The sequence below is a fragment of the Leucoraja erinacea genome, chromosome 17 (genome assembly GCF_028641065.1).
Source record: "Leucoraja erinacea ecotype New England chromosome 17, Leri_hhj_1, whole genome shotgun sequence".
NCBI lineage: Eukaryota > Metazoa > Chordata > Chondrichthyes > Rajiformes > Rajidae > Leucoraja > Leucoraja erinaceus.
In genome coordinates, this window is record NC_073393.1 from 20239480 (window position 1) to 20267453 (window position 27974).

The 27974-nt window shown below is 46.1% G+C and overlaps 2 protein-coding genes across 4 annotated transcripts; one reads left to right on the plus strand and one right to left on the minus strand.

The window, feature by feature from the left end:
- Positions 1-45: 45 nt before the first annotated feature.
- Positions 46-15057, minus strand: ciapin1 (cytokine induced apoptosis inhibitor 1). Of its 2 annotated transcripts, none has more exons than XM_055648761.1 (9): positions 14951-15057; positions 12856-13019; positions 10105-10254; positions 7047-7123; positions 5688-5859; positions 5039-5112; positions 1966-2084; positions 1052-1133; positions 46-388 (listed from the first exon to the last, which is right to left on the minus strand). In XM_055648761.1, exons 2-9 carry the CDS (start codon positions 13010-13012, stop codon positions 278-280), a joined length of 942 nt encoding a protein of 313 aa, XP_055504736.1. In that variant the 5' UTR covers positions 13013-13019; positions 14951-15057; the 3' UTR covers positions 46-277. The 2 variants fall into 2 exon arrangements, with proteins under 2 accessions (XP_055504736.1, XP_055504737.1); XM_055648762.1 differs by lacking the exon at positions 14951-15057 and adding an exon at positions 14918-14932.
- On the plus strand, positions 15004-27966 carry coq9 (coenzyme Q9 homolog (S. cerevisiae)). 2 transcript variants are annotated; one of them, XM_055648763.1, is made up of 9 exons: positions 15004-15160; positions 15996-16110; positions 18271-18409; positions 19722-19864; positions 21816-21900; positions 22573-22677; positions 24502-24657; positions 27321-27374; positions 27801-27966. In XM_055648763.1, exons 1-9 carry the CDS (start codon positions 15073-15075, stop codon positions 27834-27836), a joined length of 921 nt encoding a protein of 306 aa, XP_055504738.1. In that variant the 5' UTR covers positions 15004-15072; the 3' UTR covers positions 27837-27966. The 2 variants fall into 2 exon arrangements, with proteins under 2 accessions (XP_055504738.1, XP_055504739.1); XM_055648764.1 differs by having other exon boundaries at positions 18274-18409.
- The last annotated feature ends 8 nt before the right edge of the window (positions 27967-27974 follow it).

Genomic DNA, 27974 nt, shown 5'->3' on the forward strand with positions numbered 1-27974 from the left:
CTGTGTACAAGACATTCACATCTGCTCTGGCAGAAAACTGCAAGATATTATTTACAATTTATTTCCCCACCTCAATAAACTCCCGGAATTGAGATCACAAATTAGTTCAGTTACTTTGTAATGAGATAATAATTCAGTCTGACTGCATCAAATCCAACAATTCACTGATTTGGTTGAGGTAAGAGAGCACAGATCTGACAGTTCTAATGGAAGGAACAGAATCTCCCAGGTGTGGAGACAGGCAGCGGCAGTCCATCAAAGACTTTCTTCAAACACATCAGGCATCGCTCAGAGTCTTGTTCGTCAGCAGGATCTGTTCACCAGGCTTGAAGGCGGGCATCCCCATGTATGGACAACTGGCACAGCGGAACGCATCGCCCAGATAGCACTGCAAAGTCAAGCAGCAACTTTAGAGCTCTTCACACTATTACACAGAGAAAATCAGGCCCAATAAAATAAGAGTAGCAAGGCCATGTTGAGAAAGGGCCAGCAATATAACAATACAGGGAATGCTCACCCATTAGCAGAGGTAAGAGGTCCTTGCAAATAACAGGCAGTATCCAGTGCACAGAGATGATAAATAGAGAGCCAAGAACTGATCCATGGAGCTCTCCACCAGTTATAATTTGGACAAGGTGGAGGGCCCTAACCCAACTGTTTATTTCATCCCCGTCTTCTACATGATAAATCACCCACCTTTCCCCCGTAGTGTCAGCTTGTATTTTGTACACTGAATGGAATATCTGTTGAAAATTATCTATATTAACACCTCCCCCTCTATCAACGCAGTTTGTTTTATCCTACAAGAACAATTTCCCTTAAAAACTCCAATATGATTTTTATTCCTTCTCTCCTAGTTCCTGCCACATCTATTTACAGGATATTACATGAAAGCCCCCAGTGTTATAAGGTTTAATGGGACTCATGCAGAGCAAGACTAGGTCTCTGCATGCATCATTGATTCTTGTTTCTTACTGCCTTGTTGGGAAGTATTGGACACCAGATCAAGCTCCGATATTCATTTGGGCAATCACACTTTGAGGAAACTTACACTTCCACAAGACGATTTGACCTGCACGGACTTCACATCTTTGGGTCCTTTCACCACCAACTCTTCTGCGAGACCACATGTGCTGAAAAAGAAAGACCAAGTCATACATAAATACAAGCACCTTGCTTTAACTAATCACAACAGCAGTGAGACCGTGAGAGTTGATGGGTGGACCTGGAGGGAGGAGAGCGCCAAGAGTGATGGGGGGGGGGGGGGGGGGGGGGGGGGGTGCCAAAAACGAAGGAAACCAGCAAAGTGGAGGAAGAGGCCTGCTACCACGTGCAATGGCAGGCACTAGTCAAAACTGTTCGGTGTACTGCCTAGGTGAGGTTTGCTGTATGAATTTACCGAGTTGTATGAAAAACAAAACATTTCACTGTACCTCGGTATATATGACAATAAAGTATAATTGTGTAGTGCATGGTTCTCAAAAGGATGCACGGTCCAGTGTTTTGAGAGGCACCTTTTATTATGTTCCTCCCGGTTGTAGGGAAGACCAAACAAGAGAAAGATGGCACCCAAACCCCTGCCTTTAAACCCTCTAGCTAAGAGCCGCCTCCGGACTGAACCACTCCCGTGCCAAGGGGTTCAACAGTATGATGGCATGACCCTTGGGAGCCGCCACAATTGACTCATTAAATCATTGGAGAGGTCAACTGGGAGCGCCCCTCGTGGAGGGCAAAAGCAATGACAGCGCCCCTTGGGAGGGTTTTGGAGGTGGTGGGAAGGGCATGTTGATTTGGGGAGGTGGACACCTGAAATTGGAGCGTCAAAGCAAAAGGTGTTGTTTGCAGAGTGGGTACAGAAGGAGGAAGATCTGAGTAGCTGGCATCACAGACACAAGGTGACTTGAAGTAGATGATTCACGTGATCACCACAGTACTGAAGGGCCTGAGTGCGAGCAGGACACTGACCAGTTTTTACAGGCACGCTTTTTCTTTTTGCTGTCTCCACAATTCATGATCCGGAGCGAGGCTGGGTCAGGTTTCTTTAAATCATTTTCGTCCAGCAACTCGTCAGAATCTATGAAATCCTGCGAAAGAACAGGAAGGGAAAATCTGTTACTGAATGGACTGAATTCCTTCCCATTGTTTTCTTGGATGTGCACCCGACACCTCCAACCCAACAGATTCCATCATGCAGATATTACAGCTCAGAGCAGCATCTCTCTCTACGTATTCATCTCTTTAATAATAAAAGGTGTGAGAAAGATGTGCCAGTGCGGAGTAGAGCAATGGAAGAGCACAGCTTTCACTGGTAGCTTTCGATGTTCCCTCTCCATGATGTTCCCTTGGAGAACTGCAAGCTAAAGGGTTTTCATCATTCTCAGTGCGTGGGAACCTCGGCCTTGAGCAGCATTTGATCAGCAGCAAAATATCACAACAATCCAGTTTTAATTGTCATATGTAGATTAACACGATGTCAACGTTACAATGAAATGTGTTTGACAAGACAACGGGTCACCTCAACAATAATATAACAAGGATAAGATAAAAATGACATTTGTAAGATAAAAAGACAATAATAAAATAATCAACATATATGATGTGAAATGGCCTGATGGTAAAAACTGTTCTTAAGTCTGGTGGTACGTGCAACCATGCTCCTATGTCGTCTGCCTGACGGTAACAAGAATAGTCTGTGTGCTGGGTGGCTGTGGTCCTTGATGATACTGTGTGCCTTCCGCAAGCACCGCTGGTGGAAAATGTCCTGAATGGCTGGGAGACAGTTGCCAGTGATGTGCTGTGCCGCCTTCACCACTCTCTGTAGTGATTTGCGACTATGGGCAGAACAGTTCCCGTACCAGACTGTGATGCAGCCCGTCAGCAGACTCTCGATGGTGCAACTGTAGAACTTTGTGAGGATGCTGCCGTTCGTGTCAAACTTCCTCAGTCTTCTCAGGAAAAAGAGCCGCTGGCGGACTTTCTTAGTTATTGTGTCCATGTGCAGTGTCCAGGAGAGGTCCTCAGTGATGTGCACGCAGAGGAACTTGAAGCTGCTGACCCTTTCAATCTCAGCATCACCGATATGGATGGGGAGGTGTCCACTCCCCTGCTGTCTTCTGTAGTCCACGATCATCTCTTTAGTTTTGCGAACATTGAGAGGTTATTTGCCTGGCACCAGCTGTTTAGTGCCCCTACCTTCTCCCTATAGGCCGTCTCATTGTTGTCTGTGATGAGGCCCAGGAAGGTTGTGTCTTCAGCAAACTTTAGGATGATGTTTGAGCTGTGCTTAGCAGTACAGTCGTGCGTGAACAGGGAGTACAGGAGAGGACTGAGCACACAGCCCTGTGGTGTGCCTTTGTTGAAGATCAGTGAGGAACAGGTGTGGCTGCCAATTCTCATCACCTGTGGCCTGCCAGTCAGGAAGTCGAATATCCAGCTGCAGATGGAGGTCTCCAGTCCAAGATCAAGGAGCTTGGGGACGAGTTTTGAGGGAATGATAGTGTTGAATGCCAAGCTGTAGTCAATGAAGAGCATTCTCACATATGTATTCCCTTTGTCCAGGTGAGTGAGCACAGTGTGAGTTGCCATGGCAATGGCATCGTCCATGGCCCTGTTTGGTATATACGCAAACTGAAGAGGGTCCAAGGTGTCAGCAGGGAGAGAGCAGCAGATGTGAGTTTTGACTAGCCGCTCGAAGCACTTCATGATGACTGATGACAGTGCGACAGAACAGTAGTCATTTAGACAGGTTTCTTTGGAACAGGAATGATGGTGGATGTTTTGAAGGGGGTGGGAACCACAGACTGACTCAGGGTGAGGTTGAAGACAGTGGTGAATCTGGCAGTTGACCAGCGCCGCCCTGAGAGCGCGCCCTGGAATACCATCCGGCCCTGGAGCTTTGCGGTAGTTGACCTTTTTGAAGGTCTGCCTCACGTCTGCCGTTTGTAGGGTCAGTGAGGTAGTCCCCCTGCACACCTGTGGGCTCACGGTGGGCGCTGTGTTGTCTGTATCCAACCGGGCGTAAAAGGTGTTAAGCTCGTCCGGGAGCGATGCGGTCGGCTGAACAGTGCTCCTATTTTTCCCTTTGTAGTCTGTGATGCAGCATAATCCACTCCACCTTTGTCTGGGGTCAGAACTGTAGTAGTTAGATTCCACTTTGTTTCTGTAGTCTCTCTTGGCTTTCGTGATGGACTTCCGGAGGTCATATCTGACTGCTTTGTAGGCGTCGGGGTCCCCTGAGTTGAAGGCAGTGATCCGTGCTTTGAGTTTAGCGTGAATTTCCCGTCCGACCCAGGGTTTCCGATTTGGGTAAGTGCGGATGGTGGCTTCTGGAGCAAATCATCGATGCACCTACTTATGTAGCCTAAGACAGAGGCTTGAAATAAATTCAGAAAATGTCTGGAACAAACATTTGATGAGGCAGCTTCCAACAGAAGCAAGAAAAGAAATTGCAGGAGCCCAAGCTGAGATATACAAATCATCATAAGACATGGGTCTAATGCTGGCTAATGTTGTGCCTCTATTTAAGAAGGGCTGCAAAGATATGCCTGTGAACTAAAGACCACTAAGTCAAACATCTATAGTAGGTATATGGAATGAACTTCCAGAGGAGGTAGTTGAGGCAGGTACTATCACAACATTTAAAAAACATTTAGGCAGCTACATGAATAGGAGAGTTTTAGAAGGACATGGGCCAAACGCAGGCAGGTGGGACTAGTGCAGATGGTGCATGTTGGTCAGTGTGGGCAAGTTGGGCCGAACAGCCTGTTTCCACGCTGTATGACTGAGAGATCCCACCACAAACAGGGGAAGGTAATGGTGACAAGAGGAATCCCACCACTAACACAGAAAGGTTGCAGGTACAGAGGGATCGCACCACATTAGACAGGGTAAGGTAATGAGGAATTAAGGATCTTACCGCACCAACTATGGAAAGGTAGTGGGGACTGAGGGATCTCAACACAAACAGAGTAAGGTAGTGTGGAGGGAGGGATATCGCCACATTGAACAGGCAAAGGTAGTGAGGATTGAGGGATCTCACCACATCGTCGTCATTCATATCGGTAGCTGACAAGGTCCAAGCCTTTGCTGCATTGGGGTCCAACTGTGGCTTCTCTGGAATAGTAAATTCCATCAATTAGTCCAACTGCCTGCACCCGCTCCTTAACAGCCTCCTATCTTCCACCCACCCCCCGTCACCTGATAGTATTGCAGCCGGCCACATTACCTTGTACATTACACTACATTAAATGGAAAGACGATCACTTTCCTGCTGCTCACCGGTGAATACACCCATTCCATCATCTTCAAACCTTGGGAGCTGCCTGTGAAGTGATCTCTATTAACAATTTTACATATAACTGGATTGTAGCATCTTTTATCGCTACCAAAAACGAATTTGTTTGACTGGTGGATTTACTATCTTGGTTACATACCAGAAACTCCATTGTGGTTAGCTTATAGCATAAAAACATGACAAGGAAAACCCATGAAGAACAGTGGAAACAGGGACATTGTATAGACCGGGAGCTGCATTCTGGGGGCAAATCTGTGCTTTACCTGCCCTGGGACATTTAAGTGTGGTGGAGACTTCATTTTACATCATTCTAATATTGTGGATTAAAAAGAGATTCTCATCATGCTTATAGTTGCAAAGTGAATTTCCCCTTTGACTGCTTACCAACACTTACCTGGTGCCTGGTTGTTTTTTTTAACAAACGACAGTTTGAGTTGAGACGAGGATCCGACTTCAAAGTCTGGTTTCTTCGCCTTTATTCCGTGCTTCACCAAGTTGCCACTTGGGGAGCCGATGCCATGGTCTATGGAACTTAGTTGATCAGCAGTTAAAAGTTCTTTTCCCATCTGTGACAAAGAGTCAGTGGTACAATCACTGCTGATGTGTGTGCAAAGTGGAGCTGGAACAAACCACAGCAATGCAGGAACAATGAAGCACAGGGACCCCAATGCCACTGCCATTGGTTTGTTGACTACGTACATTTATGGAACAGAGCAACTGAGCGGCAAGTTTCTTGCGCAAGCACGAGTGGCAAACACCTGCCTCGGGTTACAGCGAAAGAAATGCAGCTGGGCTAAGGCTCCAGTGTCGGGGGAAATAAAGTCGGCAAGTGCGAATCTTTAAGGTTAGAGGAGACATTTTAAACATTTGAAAAAGAGGATAACAAAAGGAAAGGGCCTGTTACACTATCAGAAATGTAACCTGAGCAAAGGCATGGATCTAGTCCAATGAACTCTTCACAGTTGTCTTTATAAAAGGACAGGGAACACAGGCACTGACATCAAAGAGTGATGTGCGATGCATTGAATGTGATTATACGTAACGCCTCCTCTCCAGCCCTTCAGGCATCCCAATCACTCCTACTCTCTGAGAATCTCTGGAATTCTCTGCCACAGAATGTAGTTGAGGCCAGTTCATTGGCTATATTTAAGAGGGAGCTAGATGTGGCCCTTGTGGCTAAAGGGATCAGGGGGTATGGAGAGAAAGCAGGTACAGGATACCGAGTTGGATGATCAGCCATGATCATATTGAATGGCAGTCTAGGCTCGAAGGGCTGAATGGCCTACTCCTGCACTTATTTTCTATGTTTCTACAGTCGGCACCCTCCTCTCACCCTCTCTCCAACCCATCAGGCCACCCTGATGTCCTCCTCATGCCCTTTCCACAGGAACTCTCCAAGCTGCTCCTTCATTTTTCTCATCTGTAACCTAAAAATCCCCACCCGAGCAACTTCACCCCCACCTCTCACCTCCTACATGGCTCATTCTCTCCTTCAACACTCCAACCTCCATACATGTACTCCCCCCTCTAGCACAGTAAAAGATCCTCTCCGGAATAATACTACGCCTGCTTAGCTGTAGTAGACCACCCTTACCCCTTCGGCGTGTCCCCATCTCTCAGCATGTCCAATTTCCCAGACCGCTCTCTTTACAAAACAACACCCCATCCCCCAATGACATTCCCGGCTCGTCCCGGACCAAGAGGGCAGTTTTCTCATTTTCTGGATAGTGCGACTCTCTGGTCTGAACCATACCTCACAGATCTCCGTAAAGCCAGCCAGTTTAAGCAGAGAGCCGAGCTGGGATGCAGTCTTCAATCTCCCATTATCACCTAATTCAGAGAAAAGACGGTGGTAAAGAGCAGCAACCTTCACATTAATTACTGATATTATGCTTTTAAGGCCTAGTGAATGCTGGATTAACCCTCGACTACTGCATGCTGAGGCTTGAAGGAAGATGCTTGATGAGAGGATGATCAAATACCTGTGAAAGCAGGATGCATCAAAGCAGCAGGAAGCATGCTGGAAATGTGCTGGACATGCAGGCATCAGCAAACATTTCTGTTCACTGCTCTGGGTGGTCTCCTGCCCCAGCACTACAGAGCAACACCACTTGCTACTGCTGTGACTTCAAAGGTGAGACAGACCAGAGACAAAGATACATCAGAACATAGAGGCCTTTGAGTGGGCAGACATCGTTGGGGATTGGATAATGAGACTATACTCCAACAGCTTTTCCACTGCCCATTAATTTCAAAATGAATAAATGAAGAAGCAGGACCACAGCTGGAACACTGTGAACGTTAAACCTCGGGATAATCTGGCATAGCAGCCATTACATTAGAGCCTGAAGATTTGAACAGAAAAAAATTGCATTTCATTCATCTTGTGTGTTGACTTAAGCCTGATGAATGAGTAGGAATTCATTAGAACTAGTGGCAGACATCTGGAAGAGCAGTCACAAGGCAGTCTGTGGTCCAATGTTCAAGAACGCTAATGTCAACAAGAATCTGTTTTTATTGGGTAATACTACCATTATATTTACTATATTATTGATATCTGAATGATAAATTTCAATTTGGGTTTGGCCGAAACAATTTAATTAATTTATAAAAACGTTTCCCGAGGGTGGATCTAAGACAAGTATTGCTTCCCAATTACTAGCGATGTTACAAAACCTACATTCAGCGGCGCTGCAGATCTGCCACGGGCTGTGTGTGCGACTCCAGCGCCTTTGGAGGAGGGGGAGGTGGGATGAAAATGCAGATTTGTATCGCTTGTCGGAGAGGGATTTCCTCGGGCTGCTAGTCGATGAAGAAAAATCGATCGAACTTCCTTTCCCGTTTAAAAAAATGTTTTATTAATATAAATCGCTGGACAATTTAATAGTTGGATTAAAGTAAAAGGCGATTTCGAAGGCCCTCAACGCCTTCAGCGTGACGGATCGTAATATCAGGACAAAACAAAGGGCAAGTCGTTTATTTCACATATAATCTTGTTTCTTGGGGCGGCTTTAGTCTAATTTTACGATGCGAAAATGTTATTTAGTCCCCAAACGATTCGGCCGTGTCTTGCCTGCCGATATGGGGTTAAAATTCACTGCAATTTTAACCCCAGAAACACCCACTCGCAAGATGATTACATTTCTCTTTTTTTTGGACAATCATGTCATAAGAGCATCTAAATAGTCTATATTTTGTGTAATTGTCTAACCATAATCAATATTTTTATACTAAATAGCCACAACAGTTTTAGTCAGATGTATTGTGCAAAAAATAATAATTTTGATTATATTGAGAGTGGATGTTTCTAGATTAATTATGGGAATTAAACATTAAATTCCTTCCATTTGCATATGTTCATGACAGTAAAATTTCCCTGCTGTTTGACTCGACTCTTGATATCTCATTTTTGAAAGCTTCTCACTGGCCAGAAATCCCCTTACCTGACACTCTGAATCGACCACTGCAAGCTCCCACCACATGCTTCCAAAGTCAGTCTTTTCCCAATTTAAGACCTTAACATATGGACCAGTCCTATACTTCTCCCTAACTACTTCAAAACTAATAGAATTATGGTCACTTACACCAGTCACTTGCCACCTCATTCCCTATTAGGTGGTCCAGTGTTTCAACCTCCCGAGTCAGAATCCCTTATATTGAATAATTAAGTTTCCTTGGACAAATTTAACAAACTCTCTCACTCGCACCCCATCCCGTACAAGTTCTACACATTATAGAGGACCCAGTCAATTTCAGGGAAGTTGAAATCTCACATTAATAATACCCTGTTATATTTACAGCCATCTGCAACCTCCCTAGACATCTGTTCCTCTAATTCACCCTGTCAATTGGGAGGTCGATAATGCAGTCCCATCAAAATGATGCTCCCTTCCTGTTTTTAAATGCCACCCATATGACCTCACTAAACGATCCTCCAAGAATAGCCTCTCATTAATGTAATTATGTTTCCTTGATCAAAAAGCACCCCCCCCCCCCCCCCAAAATTTCCCCAAATTTTGGCTTCACTCGTACCTGGATCCAGGACCTGCAACAGAATCATAACAGGCCCCAGTACTCACATTCCAAAATGTCTTGCTGTAAATGCATACCATAAAAAAAAACAACATTCCTGCGTACATTAGGACTACATACTTCCTTCTTTCTGCATGTCACCAGGAGCTGCCCTCTATGACAAACTGTCTCACTCTCCCAACACTCCAATAACTGTCCTGTTCCCTGTGGCACCCGCCTGTTCAGGGGCATAATACACGCCCTTCCACTTTCTCCCTCTCCACCTTCCTGAATTCTGAACACGAGTTCATGATGTTACTTCCGTTCCATGGGGACTCATAGACATAGGCTGAGTGATTGTTTTTCAGAACCACCTTCTTCAGTTATGAATTTGGGAGCTACTGGCATAGAGTTAAACAATTGCATACGTAGTCACTAGCAATGATCTTCCCGCCAGTCCCAGCTCTTGCTCCGCCATCTTTAGTTTAGTGACTTGTCCCACTTATACCTCCTTTTGCCTTTCATATCCATTCAGATCATTGAATCTGTATTGCCTGATGAAATCACTCGAATATTTTCCAGTTCCAACAGGAGGTCATAGACAATGTCAAGTCTATTTCTGTGTTCACAGTTGCCATCTAACCTGTGCATTTCCAGATGTTGTACTTTTACTTTTTCAACTTAACATATTAAATGTTTTATCATCATTACCATCTGCATTTCATCACTTATTTATTTTGTAAAGCTTGCACAAGAACTTGTGCAACACTGCATATCAAAAGTCCAAAGTACAATGCTACCTGATATACACCCGGGCTCCTTGAAGTAAAATCTTCCTCCAGGCTTCAGAATTCGAGCTACTTCAGCAAATACGTCAAAACTGTGCAGAGTGGTAGACTCTGGCACGACACCAGAGAGCACAACGTCAAAGCTGGAGTCCTTGTGAGCAGCTGAAAATAGAACAGAGGGTGATTCACAGTCTGACACACTGACAACCGTCTACATGACATACAAGGGGCAGCAGCCACTGTACAATCAACAGGACCCTAGTGTCATGCAACATCAAAGGCAGCTTATTAATGCAGACAAGGGATTGCAGATGCTAGAATGCATCTACAATCCCTTAATCCAAAATAATGCATTTCGTTGTCTCTGTACTGTACACTGACAATGACAATTAAAATTGAATCTGAATCTGAGAATCTTGAACAAAACACAATGTGTTGGGGGAATTCGGCAGGTCAGGCAGTATCAATGGAGCAAATGGGCAGATGATATTTCGGGTGACTATCCTTCTTCAAACTGATCAGTCTGAAAAAGGGTCCAAATCCAAAAGGTCATCTGTCCATTCTCTCCACAGATGGTGCTTGATCCACTGAGTTTCTCCAGCATGTTGTGTTTTGCTCATTTATTTGTATAGCTAGATATTAAACAAATACTATAACTGGATAATATATCTAATAAAGAAGAGTCTTTTCACTTTACACAGATATTTGTAGAATATGCAATATATCAGCAGAGATCATGCAGGAATTTGTAGGTCAGTGCTGAGAATAAAGGGCCCTGGAACAAAGCAGGAAATTATGATTGGAGCAGAACATTGGACATGAGAGACTGCACATATTGAAATCTGGAAAAACAAACAATCTGCGGGGGAAACTCAGCCGGTGAGCAGCTTTGGATTAGAGTACTATTTGTGTAGAGAATAAATCTTTCACCTACAAAATTTCTATTGCAGTTTCTCGAGGATATTGACAATGGACGAATCAGAACTTAATTAGCCAGAAACTGTGTGGAACTGCACCGAGGAAGTGTTAATGGGAACATGATGTTCCACAGAGAGATAATGAACAACACAGGAAAATGTCAGCAACTCACTGGTGTGCGTCCAGCTACCCGACTTCAGCCAGTTATAGACCATGGCTGAGTATGAGGCGAAACAGTAACTAGTTCATCAAGAAAGAGTAAAAAATCATGAAGTTTTAAGATCACAATTGTATTGGTCAGATCACTGGATCAAAGTCATGACTATCAGGCACAAAGTTGAAAAAGTTATTTCTGAGACATAGCCAGCATGTGTAAAAGCCAGCCACAGCATTGGAAGACATAATGTACAGACCTGACCTCTGAATATCAAGTAGTAAGTGGGAGCTAATGCTAGCACAATCTGGGCAAGATGTCCAGTGCCGAGTATAGAAGCCGTGCTGACTGTGCAAGCTGAGCACAGGTCAGTCACCTGAGGGTAGTATAAAAATGCAGCTTGTAGTGCCACAGCTCGAGTGACCCAGGTTCAATCTTGACCTTGTGTGCTATTTTGTAGTTTATATGTTCTCCCAGTGATTGCATGGGTTTCCCACAGTGGCTATGGATTCCTAGCACATCCCAAAGATGGCCCGGTTGGTGATGAATCGGCCGCAATAACGTAGCAACCCTAAATGTGTAGATTAGGCGCAGCATCTGGTGGTTGAAGGGAATTTGGAGAGAATAAAAATGGGATTAATGTAGGACCAGTGTAAATGCGGGTCGAAGGACCTGTTTCCATGCTGTATGACTCATTGGTTAAGCAGTTAGGGAGAACTGATATGCTGTGAATATTGACAATGGACTGTGGAAACACTAAATTGGTTATTGTCCCATGGTTTGAGGCACAATTGCAGAAACTGGGGGATTCTGGTCTCCAAGCTAAAGGAAGGAACTTATTAAGCTGGAAAAAGTACAGAAAAGATTCATAAGAGTGGGGGGCTTGAGTTATAATGCTTTTCACTGTATCATGGTATATGTGGCAATAATAAACCAATCCCCCCCCTCTCCCATTATTAACATAAGTTGTAAATATCTGAGGGCTAAGAACTGACTCTTGGACCACTGCACTATTTACACCATTCCCGCCTGTCTAAAAAGGACTTATTTATGCTCTGTGTTCTGTGTGATAACTAATCCTTATTCCATGCTGACACACCATAAGCTCTTATCTTGTGCACCAGCTATCAACGAGGCATCTTGCACGAGCTCACATGCACTTGCTAAGTAACCCCATCGGGACTCACACCAATTTCTCCCCTCCCACCTACATTCCTTCCTCGAGTTTCACATTTCTTATTTCACATTTTTTATTTTGTCTCATAAGTTGTGCCTTTTCATTTCTGGCCTCTGTCCATCTCTCTGCCTGTAAAAAAAACACCCTTCCCTGTATAAACCTATTACCCGCCATGCTTTGTCATCCTTCCTGCTTTCTTCCCCCTGCCCACAATCTGTCTGAAAAAGGTTCACGACACAAATCTATGTTTTGCAGAATGCTGCCTGACCCACTGAGTTACTCCAGCACTTTGTGTTTTTTAAAGGTGTTGATGGACAGATGAGAGTGATTCAGGAGAAATGTTACAGGGTAGTGGGAGGAGAAAATGACTTATGGGATTGCTCTACTGGGAGCTGGCAGGAGTCGAATGACCAAGCTAGTAAGAGTTCTTATCCGACAAAGTACTAAAAGCTGCATTTTGTTAAAAGGTGATAGGGGGAGAAAGCGACTACGTAGTCTTGTTCTCCATACTTACATAGCTGAAGCCTCTCAATGTTTTCCATTGCTACATTTCCTGAAGAACCAGTAACTGCCCGAATGTCCTGCACCAGCTTGGAATTGGATTCAGCTGTGGTCAAATCATCCCAGATCACTACCACATAGTGTCCTGGCTTTATATCAAACTGATCCATTGTAAACCTGTTTTAGAAGAAGAAGTAAATATTACAGAATGACATCAGTCGCAGATGTGAAGGAAGTGAAATCTACACGATTATTCACCATGGGGAGCTAGGGAATACAATCTAAAAAAACAGTGAGGATGGGGTGAAAGTAGGGATTGTGCTGATTGGGAGAAGGCAAGGCTCAGGATAAGGAGGGAGGAAGGTATGCAAGTAGGGAGGTGGAGGGAAGTAGAATGTAAGTGCTTAGTTATGCGATGGAGCAATTTCAACTGCGATAAGAAAAGTTCTATAGAACATATATCATTAAAAAAGTACAGCACAGGGTCAGGCTCGTTGACCCACTATATCTGTGCCGTACATGATGCCTGGCTAAATAAATCTCATCAGCCTGCACATGATACATACCCCTCCATTCCCTGCATATCTATGTGCCCATCTACTGTATCTGCCATCTATCCTATCCACACCTCTCAATTTTATGCACTTCTATCAGGTCTCCGCTCAGCCTCTGATGCTCCAGAGACAGCAATACAAGTTTGTTCCATCTCTCCTTATAGTAATATCCTCTAATCCAAGCAACAATCTGGTAAACCTCTTCTGCACCACCTCCAAAGTCTCCACATCCTTTCTCCAAAGGGCAACCAGCATTGCACTCAATATTCCAAATGTGGCCTAACTGAATTCTTATAAAGCTGCAACATGACTGTCATATTCAATGCCCTGTTCAATAAAAGGAAGCATACCGAATGCCTTCTTTACTTTATATTTACTTTACACTTCCCCCTTGCATTGGACCTCCCAAAGTGCAATATCTTATACTTGCATGGATTACATAGAACAGTACAGCACAGGGACAGGTTCTATGGTCCACAATATTTGTGCAGAATATGATGCCCAGTTAAACTGTTCTCACCTGTCAAATGATCTATATCCCTTTATTCCACACACTTCCTGGGGAAAAGGTTCTGATTGTCTACCCTATCTATGCCTCTCATATTAAACCGGCTTCTTCCTGTCTTTCCACACACCTGATCACCGACCCCATCGGAAATGTTGTAATCTCTTCTGCACCTCCTTCAAAGACTTGACAACCTCTAGTTAAAGAAATTCCTCCTCATTTCCATTCTAAAGGTACGCCCATTAATAGAAGCTGGGATGTTACATTATAGTTGCACAAGATGTTGGTGAGGCCACATTTGGCGCACTGTGTTCAGTTTTGGTCACCCTGCTATAGGAAGGATGTTGTTAAGATGGAAAAGGTGCAGAGAAGATTTACAAGGATGTTGCCAAGACTTGAGGACCTGAGCTCCAGAGAGAGGTTGGGCAGGCAAGAACTTTATTCCTTGGAGTGCAGGAGGATGAGGGGTGATCGTATAAAGGAGTATAAGGTCATGAGGGGAACAGATGCACAGTCTATTACTCAGAGTAGGGGACTTAAGAACCACATGGGCTGTGATGGGCATATGGCTACCAGATGAGGTAATTGAGGATGAGGGGAATGTGGAACAAGTTGTCAGAGGAAGTGACTGAGGCAGGTTCAATTGTTAAGTTTAACAGGTATTTAGACATTTATATAGATATGAATGGTTTAAAGGGACATCAGCCAAATGCAGAGAAAGTTGTGAACAGGTATGTTTCTGTGCTGTATAACTCTGTGATTAATTCCCCTTGATTATAATCCTAGTGATGAGTCCATAGCGTCCCCCACCCTTCAGTGCACAATCCCAAACCCGCTCGCTCACTCCTGCCCTCACTGCAACATATCCACCCCCTCTGTGCCCAAGAACACGCAACACCCCTGTACAGGCAACGCCGCTTCAACCCCCATGTATGGCAGCACCTCTTCTGCACCGTCCTATTACTGCCCCTCGGTGCCCAACACCCACCATTGCCGCGTCCTCCTCCTGCCCCCACCTCTTTAACTCACCGCCCGGCTCTTTAACTCACCGCCCGGCCGACAAACAACCCCGTCACTCGCCGCAGTCCCGGGACTCGAGCTCCTGCGCACGGTGTCGCGCGGGTGACGTTGCGTGGGCCCGGCGCGTACCAATGACGTTTGCGACCCGGCGATGGCGTTGTGCCGGAGACCTGCTCTGCGGCTTCTGCACCGATTACTCGCCGGAGGTCGACCTGTCCCAGTGCAGGAAGCGCGCCATGGTGCTGACCGTTAGATGGTCGGAGACGCGAAGAGAATGGAATGAGGGCGGGGGGGATATGGGACAGGGAGGAGAATTAGAGGGATGCCCTCCAATTCTCCTCCAAGCAGAATAGAAGGGGAGGGAGGAGTGGGATGCAGAGGCAAGAGGATAGAGGATAGAGTAGATGCGGTGGTACAGTGGTTAGAGGGGGGCAGGAGAAGGAAGCTGCAGCGTGCGAGGGGAGAAGGAAGGGGTAGGGTGCGAGGGGAGACAGGGTTACTGTGGCACGCAGGGGTGAGGAGTTGAGTCTGAGGTGCAGGGGCAAGTGTAGGGGGGGAGAATGAGGGAGATGCAAGTGGCAGAGGGGGATACAGCGGCAAGGGGGAAGGGCAGGTCTATGCCTAGGACAGTGGGTTTGTGTAGTTGTCGGGGAGTGGCCGGGTTTGTGCAGACAGGAGGGAGGGGGTGGCATACAATTTTGTGATCTGAATTTAACCTCCTTCCTCCCCACCCCACCGCTTAGTGGAATTAGTGAATTCTCTCTGGAGATTGTAACTGTGTGATCCCATGTTCCTCTAATGTAACAACTCCCACCCACCCCAAGTGATGTTTGTGAGAGAGCAGTGTTAGGCAAATATTTACTGCGTGCAGCCTGATTGATCAGTGTCTTCTCAGAGGAGAGAATACCTATGCAGTATTGATATTTCTTGGCTTATATTTGTCACATGTACTGAGATGTAGTGAAAAACTTTGTCTCTCACCTGTGAAGGACCTGTGTAATGTTTGATGGGAGTGATGGGTTTGGTATTCTCTGTTGACTGGGGCGAACTGAGGCTCTCTTTCTCTCGTGCCAGCTGGGCTAAGTTTCCACAAGGAGCTGCGTAGGGGACTGCGATCGTCAATATACTTAAGAATGGTGCATGAGGAGCACTCCCATGCAGATCCTGGACACCAGGACTCATACTCTAGGTATGCTGAACTGCTCCATTTCTTTGCTTTAGGACAATAAACTCACATTATTTACAATATAATCCAAAATCTGCTTTCTAACATATCAAAAGCTGAAACGTGTGCAAAACCAGAAATAAGTTACTAAGTTGTTTGTCAGGCATAGGTTGAAGAATTTGAGATATAAGACAATAATATAGGGAGTTAAGACTGTAACATTTTATTTAGGATGTTATGTTTTGGGTTGTGCACAGAGTAATATAGGTGGTAACTTTCACACCTGAATGTTCATATAAAATTGGTCTATTTTCAGTTGTATTTTCAGTTCAGTGTTCTTTCAAAAAACTGAAACCTCATCTTAGGTGGAGGTCAATTTTTTTTTTGTGCTCCACACAAGAAGTGACAGCAACAGGATGCAGCGTAAATTCGCTGGATGCTTGGTTATGAGGAAATATAATTGCAAAGACAAATGGATTGCGTGTGTTACAACAGATACATAGCATTATTGGTATATGTGCCTGCCCAGGCCAAGCATCGTGGGTAAATGTGCTGACCGGGGCACAAATAAATGTCTAATTTCCGAGTTTGGAGGCTGTGACTCATTGGTTGCAATGGCTATCGACGCTGGTGCCCCAGCCGTTCGCAGTTAAATCAATGATTTGGACGAAGAATCCAAAGGTTAAAATATCCCTTTTTTATCGTATAAGGCTGGGTGCCGGTGTGGGCTCTCGGAACGATGCAAAGACGTCCATGTACACTGTCGATGTGACTGGGCAAGGCCAAGTAGGTAAGTGAGCAGTTGAAAGGTGTTGGTATTCAGAGGACACAAATGTCCTTGGAGATGAATCATTAACTTTCAATATGTAAATACAACAAACTTTTTTTGCAAGAGGATTTAAAGGAGAGAGTAACGTTATGATACACCATTCATTTAGTATTCTGGTGAGCCCACATCTGGAATGTGTATGGTCTGGTCTCCTGACCTAAAAGAAGATATACCATAATTAGTGACCATGCAGCAAAGGTTCACCTGATTGGACTGGGAATTCCAGTTTGGAGCAAATGAAGTGAAATCCTTAAAATGTACAAAATTACTGTGGGGCTTGACAAGTATGATATGCTTCCCCCTAGCTGGGATGCATAAAACATGCAATCTCGAAATAATGAGTTGGCCAGATGAGAATTTGTTTACCCAGAGGTTAGCAAATGTTTTGGAGTTCCCTTCCTGAGAGAGCCTTGATGACAACATTAAAGGCAGAAGGACAGATTTTTAAATCTTAAGAGCATCAATGAATGTGGTGGAAGTACAGGAAAGTAGACAGTAAGGAAAAGTTCAACTGTGGTCTAATTAAACAGAGTAGACATGGGGGTTTGAATCGCCTATTGGTGTTTCAATGCTCTGCATCTGCAGGAGACCCTGAGATAATTTAGTGTTTTCTGGTCTCTATTGTATTAACCAATGCTGTTATGTACCTTGTGGATTAACTTGTGCCTATAGCATTCCATCTGCTGGTCACTGGTGCTTATGCATTAGCATGGTTGTGCCTGGCATCCTCTCTGGTTGGCTGGTGTCTGACTATTTTCAGCCAAGTTAGCTGGTACATGTTGGGTGACCTTGTTGGGATACTTGTTATATGATTTGTTATTCACTGCCGGGTTAGTTGGTGCCTGCTTGCAATAGAGGACTGGCATCTGGGGCTTTTGGGTGAAGTCCTGGCTGAAGTTTGACGCTTCCCACTGTGTCCTCGGATATACCTAAGGAGATTTATCTGCTTTCATCGCTGTAGCTCATTCAGCACCTCCTCGACCTTGGAAAAATCTTATTTTAAGGGTGATAAATCTTCAGAATTCTTGACCCCTGGAAAGCACAAATGCAGAGTCATTGAACACATGCAGGGCAGTGACTGAGGTTAGATTGCAAGGGATTGGGTTGTGGGGAGAGAAAGGTACTAGGGTGTTGAGGTCAAGATTGGACCTGTATGGCGCTTCTGCATTTAAATGTACCTGTGTCCAGGCATCATGTTGATGAGATAACAGGCCAGCAGTTTGCTGTGGCTTTTCCCAACAAGACTTGGCACAGTGACAACTGGGAAGTAGTGGGGCTCACTGACAAGAGTTTGCTCTGGGTAATATGTGACACAAGTGTTAGGTTCACTTACCATTCCATTCTCCTTTCCACAGCAGTTATTCAGATCAGAGTGCAGAAAAGGGAGAGGGATTCGAGTCTGAGGATCAGCTGAGGCAGCAGCTCCTTTCAGCGGCACTGAAATTTGTCCCTAAGTTTGGCTGGACAGTGGAGGCCATTGCGGAAGGAGCCAAGGTAGAAACTGGTCATAGTTGTAACAATTTAAAAACAATATATCTGCATCACCCACCCTACTAATCACTTTGTTAGCATGTCTATGCTGATATCATGTTCCTCTCTAAACAGCACTTGGCCCGTAGCCTACTATGCCATGATGATTCACTGCTAATGCTAACAAGATCCTGCCTCCATATCACCTCGGGTTCCAGATTCCAACTAACCTCTGGGTAAATTTTGCTCTCACCATTTGAATCGGCTTTCCATGTGGGACCTTGTCAAAGGCTTCACTGAGATTCATATTAACCACATCAACCGTACTGCCCTCATCAGCATAATTTGTTATAACTTCTGAATCAATTTAGTCAAATAGGATCTCCCACCTATATCCGTGCTAACCATCCCTGATCAATCCCAGTCTTTACAAGTGTAACTTAATCCCATCCCTCTGTATTTTTACCAAAACTATTCTTACCATTGGTATTTGGCTCATTGACCTGAACGTAACTGTCCTATCCATGCAACCTGTCTTGAATAAAGGAAGCACATTTGCTGTCTTTCATCATCCTCTACCTCCCCCGTGAACAGCTGCGATATGAAAATCTCTGCCAATGCCCTAGTAATCTCTGCCTTACCTCCCACAGTAGCCCACACAGGGATACTTCTCTACAGAAAGGCCCCAAATTGCTGGAGTAACTCAGCAGGTTACGCATCTCTGGAGAATATGAATACGATATCCATGTAATGACAAGGAACTGAAGATGCTGGTTTATACCAAAGATAGACACAAAATGCTGGAGTAACCGGCAGTCCATCTTGTCGATTTTGGGAATGAGATAGAAAAGGGCAGTGTGGTTTTGGGAGGGTATAAGAAAGGTGATTGCCAGAGGTGATGAGATCGGGAACGGTCTGGGAGATGCTGGCCTGGTGTTCATACTTATGATCATAGTAAAGTGGTGATATAAGGTGTGCCTATTGCGATTGTTACTGTGTGAATGGGGGGGCTGTGCATTTAGAGGTTTGAGATGGAGTGAGTAAGCAGATTGGAGAAGTCAACACAGTTCTCAGGATTTCCAGGGTAGATGTCAGGAAACACAGAGACTGTAGATGAAGTCACCAAGTATTTCAGCGGGTCAGGCAGCAACCTTGGCGAACATAGATGTTGGACATTAAGATCGGGGCCCTTCTGCATCTGCAGATGTTAGTCTGAAGCAATTAACAAACTTGCAAGAAGTCAGCAAGTCAGACAGCACATTGGAGAGAAATGGACTATCTAATAGCTGGGTGGAAGTCACAATGCGTCAACTAACATTCTCTCCTCTTGTTAAAGGTGTTGGATCTGTCGCCAGCAGTGACTGGGATGTTCAGTCATGGTTCGGGTGACTTAGTGCTGCACTTTGTCAATCAGTGCAACAACCAGCTCTCACAGATGCTGGCCGAGCACCACAGTCTGGTCGAGCAGGGACAGGAGGAGTAAGTACCACACCATGGAGCACTCTCTCTGCCAGTGGCAGACTTGAGCACTTGCGTGGGAATTCAGCGAGTCTGAACCTCTGTAGAAGGGGGAGAATTTCAGGTCAGTTTCAAGGCAACACAACTCTGCTGTCAAAGTGACTGTGATCCTAAGGGATTGGCATAAAAGTCCAGTAGATCAGCTGGGGTAGTAGGAGTTCTCCCTCCACCTCGTGCTCTGCCCCGCTGGGACTTACCCCCTGCCCTTCAACATTGACGTGCTAATGTTATGTTGAGACGGCGGCTCAGTCCATTCTGTGGGCCAGCAGGAATGGAGAATGAACCCCAATGTGGAAAACAACCGTACCCCTCTGTGGACCTGTCGACTGCTGATCTGGATCTTGTGGAGGCATGCCCATCGGGAAGGTGATTGTGATGGTAGGGTGGACAGCAGTGTGGTCCTGAGGAAGGGGCTTTGCACCATTTATTACTTGGCCTGCTGCTGACTTTGGGTTTTGGAAGGTGGGAGGGGTTGCTGTAACACTGTGGGACGAGGCCGTCCAACCCATCAGCCTGCCCTGCTATTCATCCAGGTAATAGTGTAAATCCTTAAGCGTCATTTTCCTGCCCAATTACCATGCCCATCGATTCCCATCCAACTGATTAAATAATCTAAATGCCTATAACTTCATGGGGAAGAGAATTCCAATGATCCACCACTCTCTGGGTGAAGACATTTCTTTTCATCTCAATCCTAAATGGCCTGCCCTTTACTCTGGGAGGGCAATCCTAATTCTAGGAAAATACCCACCTGCATCCAGCCTGCAAGTGCCGTTGCAATTCTGTTAATTTCAAGGAGGCTGTCTCCCCTTCTAAATTCTTGCGATGCTGGCCCAGGTCACTTGACTCCTGTTCTCTCAATTCCTCAACAGTGTAGTCACATTTTCTGCCTTTCAATCCACAGGAAAGAATGCAGAATCTGAGACCTCTGGGAGATGGTAATTAGAGCATCCCCTCTCTAAAAAGCTATCTTATTCCAAGCTCTGTGTCACTGTGGCACAGTGCCGGAGACCCGAATTCAATCCTGATTATGGGTGGTGTGTATGAGGTTTGTACATTCTCCCTGTGAACATGTGGGTTTTCTCCAGTTGCCCTGATTTCCTCCCACAACCCAAAGATGTGCAAGTTTGTAGGTTAATTGACTTCTGTAAATTGTCCCGAGTGTCTGGATAGAACTAGTGGGCAGGTGATCATGGTCGGCGTGGACTCGGTAGGCCGACAGGACTGTGTTCAAGAAGGAACTGCAGATGCTGGAAAATCGAACGTACACAAAAATGCTGGAGAAACTCAGCGGGTGCCGCAGCATCTATGGAGCGAAGGAAGTAGGCAACGTTTCGGGCCAAAACCCTTCTTCAGACTGATAGGGGGTGGCGGGGAGAAGGAAGGAAAAAGGAGGAGGAGGAGGAGCCCGGGGGCTGTTTCCTGGATCTCTAAGCTAAACTATGCTCTGCTATATTGATCATTGGGTCTTTGCGATTTATCAACCTTTAGTTTGACCAACCCCTCCAGTATAATTTTTTATTTAATGCTTATTTTGTTGGTTCTCGTTGTCACTTGGTTGTCCAATACCTCTTGCGGAATTTTGCAAACACAAAGCAGGGGCAACATGGTGGTTTAGCACCAGAGACCCGGGTTCGACCCTGACGCTGAGTGCTGCCTGTACTGCGTTTATATGTTCTCGCTATGACCAGTTTTCATGCTGCATCTCCCTAATTCAGTCATTTAAAAGACTTTTCCTTGTTGCCCATAATAAATCCTCCCCATCTCTCCTGCAAGGACACCATGTCTTCTTTTGTTTTCCTTCCTTTTAATGTGAAAGGTTTTCCTGATGATGGGAGTACCTTCAGGAAAGGTCTGAGAGATATTTGGTTCATTGCCTCATTGGAATATTCCATTTCTTCATTGTCCGCAGGGTGAAGAAGACCGAGGTATTTGTTAGAGATGCAGTGGAGGCCCGGCTGCGGATGATCATCCCGTACATTTACAACTGGCCACAGGTAGGGGTGCATCTGTCACCAAAGGGTATGACGTCAAATATGGACTGGTTGGATTCTGAGGGCACGAGGAAATATCACATCACTAGGATGGGGACATTGCCTTTCAGTCTGGTGTCAGCACTGGACGCAGGACAGATCTGATCCCAGGGAGCAGGTCTCATGGGACCAGGCCCCACTGGACAAGGTCTTGGTGGGGGGAAGGTTCAAGGAAACACCCTGAGTCCAGGGGTATCCGAGGGAATGGGCTCCACCAAGCCCAGACGGGGGTTGCCTGAGCGAATAGATCCCACCAACTCCAGTCCGGGGATGTCTGTGAGCATGGTGGGAATGCTGTTGGCTCTTGGTTGGACATTTCATCTCTTACTTCCACACTCACTTGGGATCCAGTTCACAAAGAATATCAACGCTTCTCCATACACCATCCTTCCTCCCATTCCCCAACGTAACCACTGAATATCCAGGCCCACGATGATGCCAGCAGAACAGTCAGCGCTTGCTTCCCCGTGGCTCTATTGGGGTTTACGCCGATGTCTCTGGGCTGGGAGAAACCCTCCCGTTGTAGGTTGGCGACAGGTCTGTCACGACTGAGCTGCAAAAGTTGCCTGGGTCTGTATTCGTTATTGAATGCTCATCAGTGGTAAAGAAGTAACTCAACTATCTCCTGTCTAATAGGCAATAAGCATTCTACTGATGCCGGAGAATGTTGCCGATAGTTTGAGGAGCCTGACGGAAATGGTGGGTGAGATATGGTACTACGCAGGGGACAAGTCTACAGACGTGAGTAAAGAGTGTGACTCACTATGTACATAACAGCGTGCAGCTGGCAGGAGTTCCTTTCACGGATTCAGCTGGCATGCGTCAGCAGAGGTGGCGAGTGAGAGCAATGTGGAAGGAGGCGAGGGCAGTAGGAAAGGGGAGGACTGTCTGGGGAGGGGGATTAAAGAGGTATCAGGATGGAGGATTTGGTAGTATCATGTTTCACAGCTCCCGAGATCCAGGTTCATGGGTTACTTGGCCGTTCTAAATTGTAACCAACGAGCAGATTAGTGGCAGGAGAATCATCTGGTGTTGCAAAACAAGTTAAAGAAAAAACTTGCAGAACTGCAGAGCAAAGAGGGGCAAAAGGACTGATGGGGTTTCTGGGAGCACACACTCGATGGACTGAATGATCGGCTGCTGTGTTGAATGAGGAACTGAGCAGCTGGAATAGGAGAAAGAAAAGAAGGGTGGAGGATGGGTTTGGGGACTGGGAGATCATTGAGGGAGGCAGAGGAGGTGATGAGGCAGGAGATCAGCGAAAGAGAGAGCAGGTCTGCTTGAAGCTGGGGGTGAATGTTTCCTGGTGGCTCAGTGCCTGTCACAAGGAGCTCTCTCGCTCAATGCAGGGCAGCCCTTAGGGAGTTGGATGCTGCTCTTTGATGATCTCTGCATTCTGTCACTGGGATATTTCAGGAGCCCGTTCTCACTGAGCGGTAGCTAGGGAGATGATAAACTCTCAGCTTGTCCTGTGTCACACATCCCCCTACTCCCTCAAACTGTCATGGTCCTCTGGAAAGTTACAAGACCAGAATACAGGCCACCATCAATCTGCCTGACAGGGTCAGAACACAGCCAACCAGCCATGCACCTTCCTAACAGGGAGTGTGTACAGCCCATCAACCTGCCACTGCCTTAGGAGGCCAGAATATAGTCCATCAGCCCTGAGAACAACACATCGAACCTACCTCGCTCTGATTGATAGGGCTGGTGTACCGCCTGCAGGCCTGAAAGTCATACAGTGTGGAAACAGGCCCTTCAACCCAACATGCCCAAGCGGACCAACGTACCCCATCTACACTTTTCCCATCTGCCTTCATTTGGCCCATATCCTTCTAAACCTATTCTATCCATGTAACTGTCCAAATGTATTTTAAAAGTTGTGATGGTACCTGCCTCAAATACCTCCTCTGGCAGCTGGTTTCATATACCCACCACCCTTTGTGTAAAAAAAAAAGTTAATTCACAGGTTCCTATTCCCCTCTCACTATGTCCTCTGGTTCTTGATTTCCCTAATCTGGGTTAAAGACTGTACATTTACCCTGTCTATTCCCCTCATGATCTTATACATCACTATAAGATCACCCCTCACCCTCCTGCGCTGCAAGGAATAAAGTTCAAGCCTGCTCAATCTCCCCTTATAGGTCAGGCCCTCATCTCCTGGCACATCCTTGTAAATCTTCTCTGCAGCCTTTCTAGCTTGGGAGGGGTCAGAGTACAGGCCGCTGGCCAATCCAGGCCCACCAGATGTTGGGACTGGAATGCAAGCCATCACCTACCTACCTACTGCCTGACGGGGCCAGAGTACAGGCAGCTGGCCACCAGCAACACATCACCCCATGCCTGGCGAGGCTGGATTGCAGGCCATCGGCTCAGGCTGACGGCCCTACTTCCATCTATCTCGGTGATATCTGAAGGTTGGAGCTGTTGCTGTTGTCTGCTAACCTCCATTCAATTAATGAACCTCCACATCACGTGCAGCCCCAACAGCGGTCACCACAGCACGCGGGCACACCTCTTGCCAAAAATGTCTGCTGACCCTTATGCCTTTTCTTCCCTGAGCAGTTTAACTGGTACACAAAGAGGGCGATTCTGACTGGAATCTACAGCACCACAGAACTGGTGCTGGTGCAGGACTCTTCCCCAGATTATGAGAACACCTGGACCTTCCTTCATCACCGTGTTAGTGACGTGGTCAACATGGCTCATTCCGCCCAGCAGGTGAGTCGCTGGAGCTTCCATTTCAAAAAACAATAATGCAATCCTTATTGAGGATATGTGCTGTTGTATTGGGGTTGCTGGTCAGCACGGACTCAGTGGACCAAACGTCCTGTTTCCACACTGTATCTCTAAACTAAAACCAAACTAAGTAAAAATGCAATCACCGAGAATCAATTAACACTGATCGGTAAGTTTACAGTAGGATCTTGATCAGTTGGGAAGGTGAGCCGAGGAATGGCAAATGAAATTTAATTCTGAGAAGTGTGTGGTGTTGTAGTTTTGCATGTCAAATTGGTGCAAGACTTGCACAGTAAATGATAGAGCCCTGGAGGGTGCTGCAAAACAGATATCTGAGAGTGCAGGTGCATAATTCCCTGAAAGTGGCGAATCAGGGCAGGACGGTAGGGAAGGCCTTTACTTGCTTGCCTTCATTGGGAAGTTGTGACATCATGATGTAGCTTTACATGTCATAGGTGAGAGCACACTTGGATCATTGGTGCAATGCTGGTTACCAAGCTATAGGAAGCATGTCATTCCTATAGCCTGGAAACAACAGGCAGGTGAGCCCTACATCACAGTTCAGAGTGGTAAAGGCAGTCATCAAACTATACACAGAAACAGCCATTTGGCTCATCTTGCAAGTTTAGTTTAGAGATACAGTGCAGAAACAGGCCCTTCGGCCCACCGAGTCTGCACCAACCACGATCCCCGTACACTGGCACTACCCTGACATTAGGGACGATTTACAACCAAAGCCAGTTAATTTACCAACATGTGCATCTTTGGAATTTTGGAGGAAACGACAGCTCAAGTCACGGAGCCTGCGGAGCTGGCCAGCTTCGGAGCGTGGAGAGCAATGGTGGCTCGCTGCTGCGACCCGACTCCAGTGGATGGTGACACCGGGAGCTCGCGGGTCCCCGGTGGGAGACCACTTTGCGGGGCACCGGCAACGGCGACTTCTCCCGCTCGAATTGCGGGGTTGAGAGTGACCTGGAGCGGGTCCTTGCATCGCCCTGCGCGGCTTTAAATGGCCGCGTCCCGCCGGGGGCTCCAACATCAAGACCCGGAGCAGGGCCTTACATCGCCCGAGGCGGTTTTAAGTGGCCGTGGGACTTGCTAGCGCCCACCGGGGGCTTTGACTTTGACTTCGGGAGAGGAATGGAGAGCAGGGGAGAGACAAGACTTTGCCTTCCATCACAGTGAGGAGGAGATTCACTGTGATGGATGTTTGTGTAAATTGTGTTGGTGTGTGTCTTGGTTCTTTTCTGGTACGGCTGCAGAAACCAAATTTCGTTTGAACTTCATGTGAGGTTCAAATGACAAATAAACGGTATTGTATTGTATTGTTGAAAACCCACGTGGTCATCGGGAGAACGTACAAACTCTGTACAGACAGCACCCGTAGTCAGGTTTGAACCTGGGCCTCTGGCGCTGTAAGTCAGCAACTCTACCCCTATGCCACCGTGCCGCCCTTGATCTATTTGTGGATCTCCACAGATGCTGCCTGACCTGCTAAAAATCACAGCAATTCTGGATTTCTAATTAGGTCCCACAATATGAAAACCACAGCAAGATTTCATGCTCATAGTTAGTCCTATATGCTTACACCTGACCCCCATCTCTCTAACCCTTCATATCCATATTATTGTTCAAATGTCTTTTGAAAGTTGCATTTGTATGCACTTCTTCCGGTTCCTCTTCCAACTCATTGCAGATATGAACTGCCTCAGGGTGCAAAAGAAGTTCTCCAAGATGTTTAATTTAGAGATATAGCATGGAAACTAACACCAGGTTGTAACATCAACTTGTGGGCTTGATGTCGTAGGGAGAAGCTGGATAGGCTGGCTCTATTTTGAGAGTAGGAGGCTGAGGGGTGAGGGTTGGATAATTTAGTTTAGAGATACAGCGTGGAATAGACCCTTTGGTCTTCCGAGTGCGCTGACCAGCATATACTAGTTCTGTCCTATACACCAAGGACAATTTACAGAAGTCAATTATCCTACAAACCTGCACATCTTTGGAAAGTGGGAGGAAACCAGGGCACCTGGAAAAAAACCCATGTGGTCACTGGGAGATCGTACAAACTCCATACGAACAACACCCGTAGTCACGATCGAACCCGGGTCTCTGGTGTTTAAGGCAGCAACTATCGTTGTGCCATCAATGTGCAAGATCATGAGAGATAAAATGAACATTGTTAATTTTCCAGAGTAGTGGATTCTAAAAGTAGAGGGCATTGGCTTAAGGTGTGAGGGGAGAGCTTTACGAACGATATCGGGGATAACCTTTTCGAGCAGAGGCAGTAGATATCTGGAATAAGCTGCCAGAGGAAGCCATAAAAGTGGATGCAATTATGATTGTCAAAATTTGGATTGATATGTGGATAGTAGGAATTTAGAGGGATGAGGTGAGCCAATGGGCACGTTTCTGACACCATACAGCTCTATGACTCTACCGCTCATGTAGAGCTCACTGACCTGTAGTTTCCAGGCTTCACAACATTCACTATCTGGTACCTCACATCTACATGATCACAGGGATAACATGCACACTCCACACAGTGTCTCTGTGGTCAGGATTGAACTCTAGTTGTGAGAGCTAAGAAGTTGCAGCTCTTCACTGCGACAGTCCAAGCTGAACTTTGTAGTTTTTTTTCTCTGCAGGCTCAGTTAACAGGGAAGGCTGTGTGTCAGGGACTGCTGGGAGCTGCGGTTACAGTAAGTATCACACATTGAGTCCAGGCTGTGTAACTCCCGATTTCTCCTTGTGTGCTGTACGCAAGGGGCCAGGGGCTGTCTGACTATGCTGAGGTAACAGATTCCAGTTGATGGCAAGAGTATGTTTGATCTCTCCTAACCCCAGCTTAGTCTCTGCTCTTGAGCTCAACAGTAAGGGGGTAAGATAGAAATAGACAGCACCAGGCCCACTGCAGTTCAACGTCTCACTGTTCTGGCAATTGAGGATCATGCCTGGTGACTGGGAGTGTTTCAGCACCAGTCATGACCAAGAAATGTCAGGTGGTGTTTTACAAAAAGTGAGGATGGGGAAAGATCGTCTAAGTCCTCCATTCCCCTTCTCCTCCCTGTGCCAAGTCTCCCTTCTTTAGCCATTGTAATGTGTGTTCTCTTGTTCTGTTTGCACAGGTGAAGAACTTAGCCGGGATCGCAAAGAATCGATGAGCTCTGCCTGTGGGCATGCAGGCAAAGACTTGGGGCTGTGTGTGTGAGAGCAGGGTTGTGTTACCTGCAGCCTTTGTGTTAGAATCCAGATATGAAGCAATGTAGTGAGACAATAAACAATGGTAATTAATCTACTGT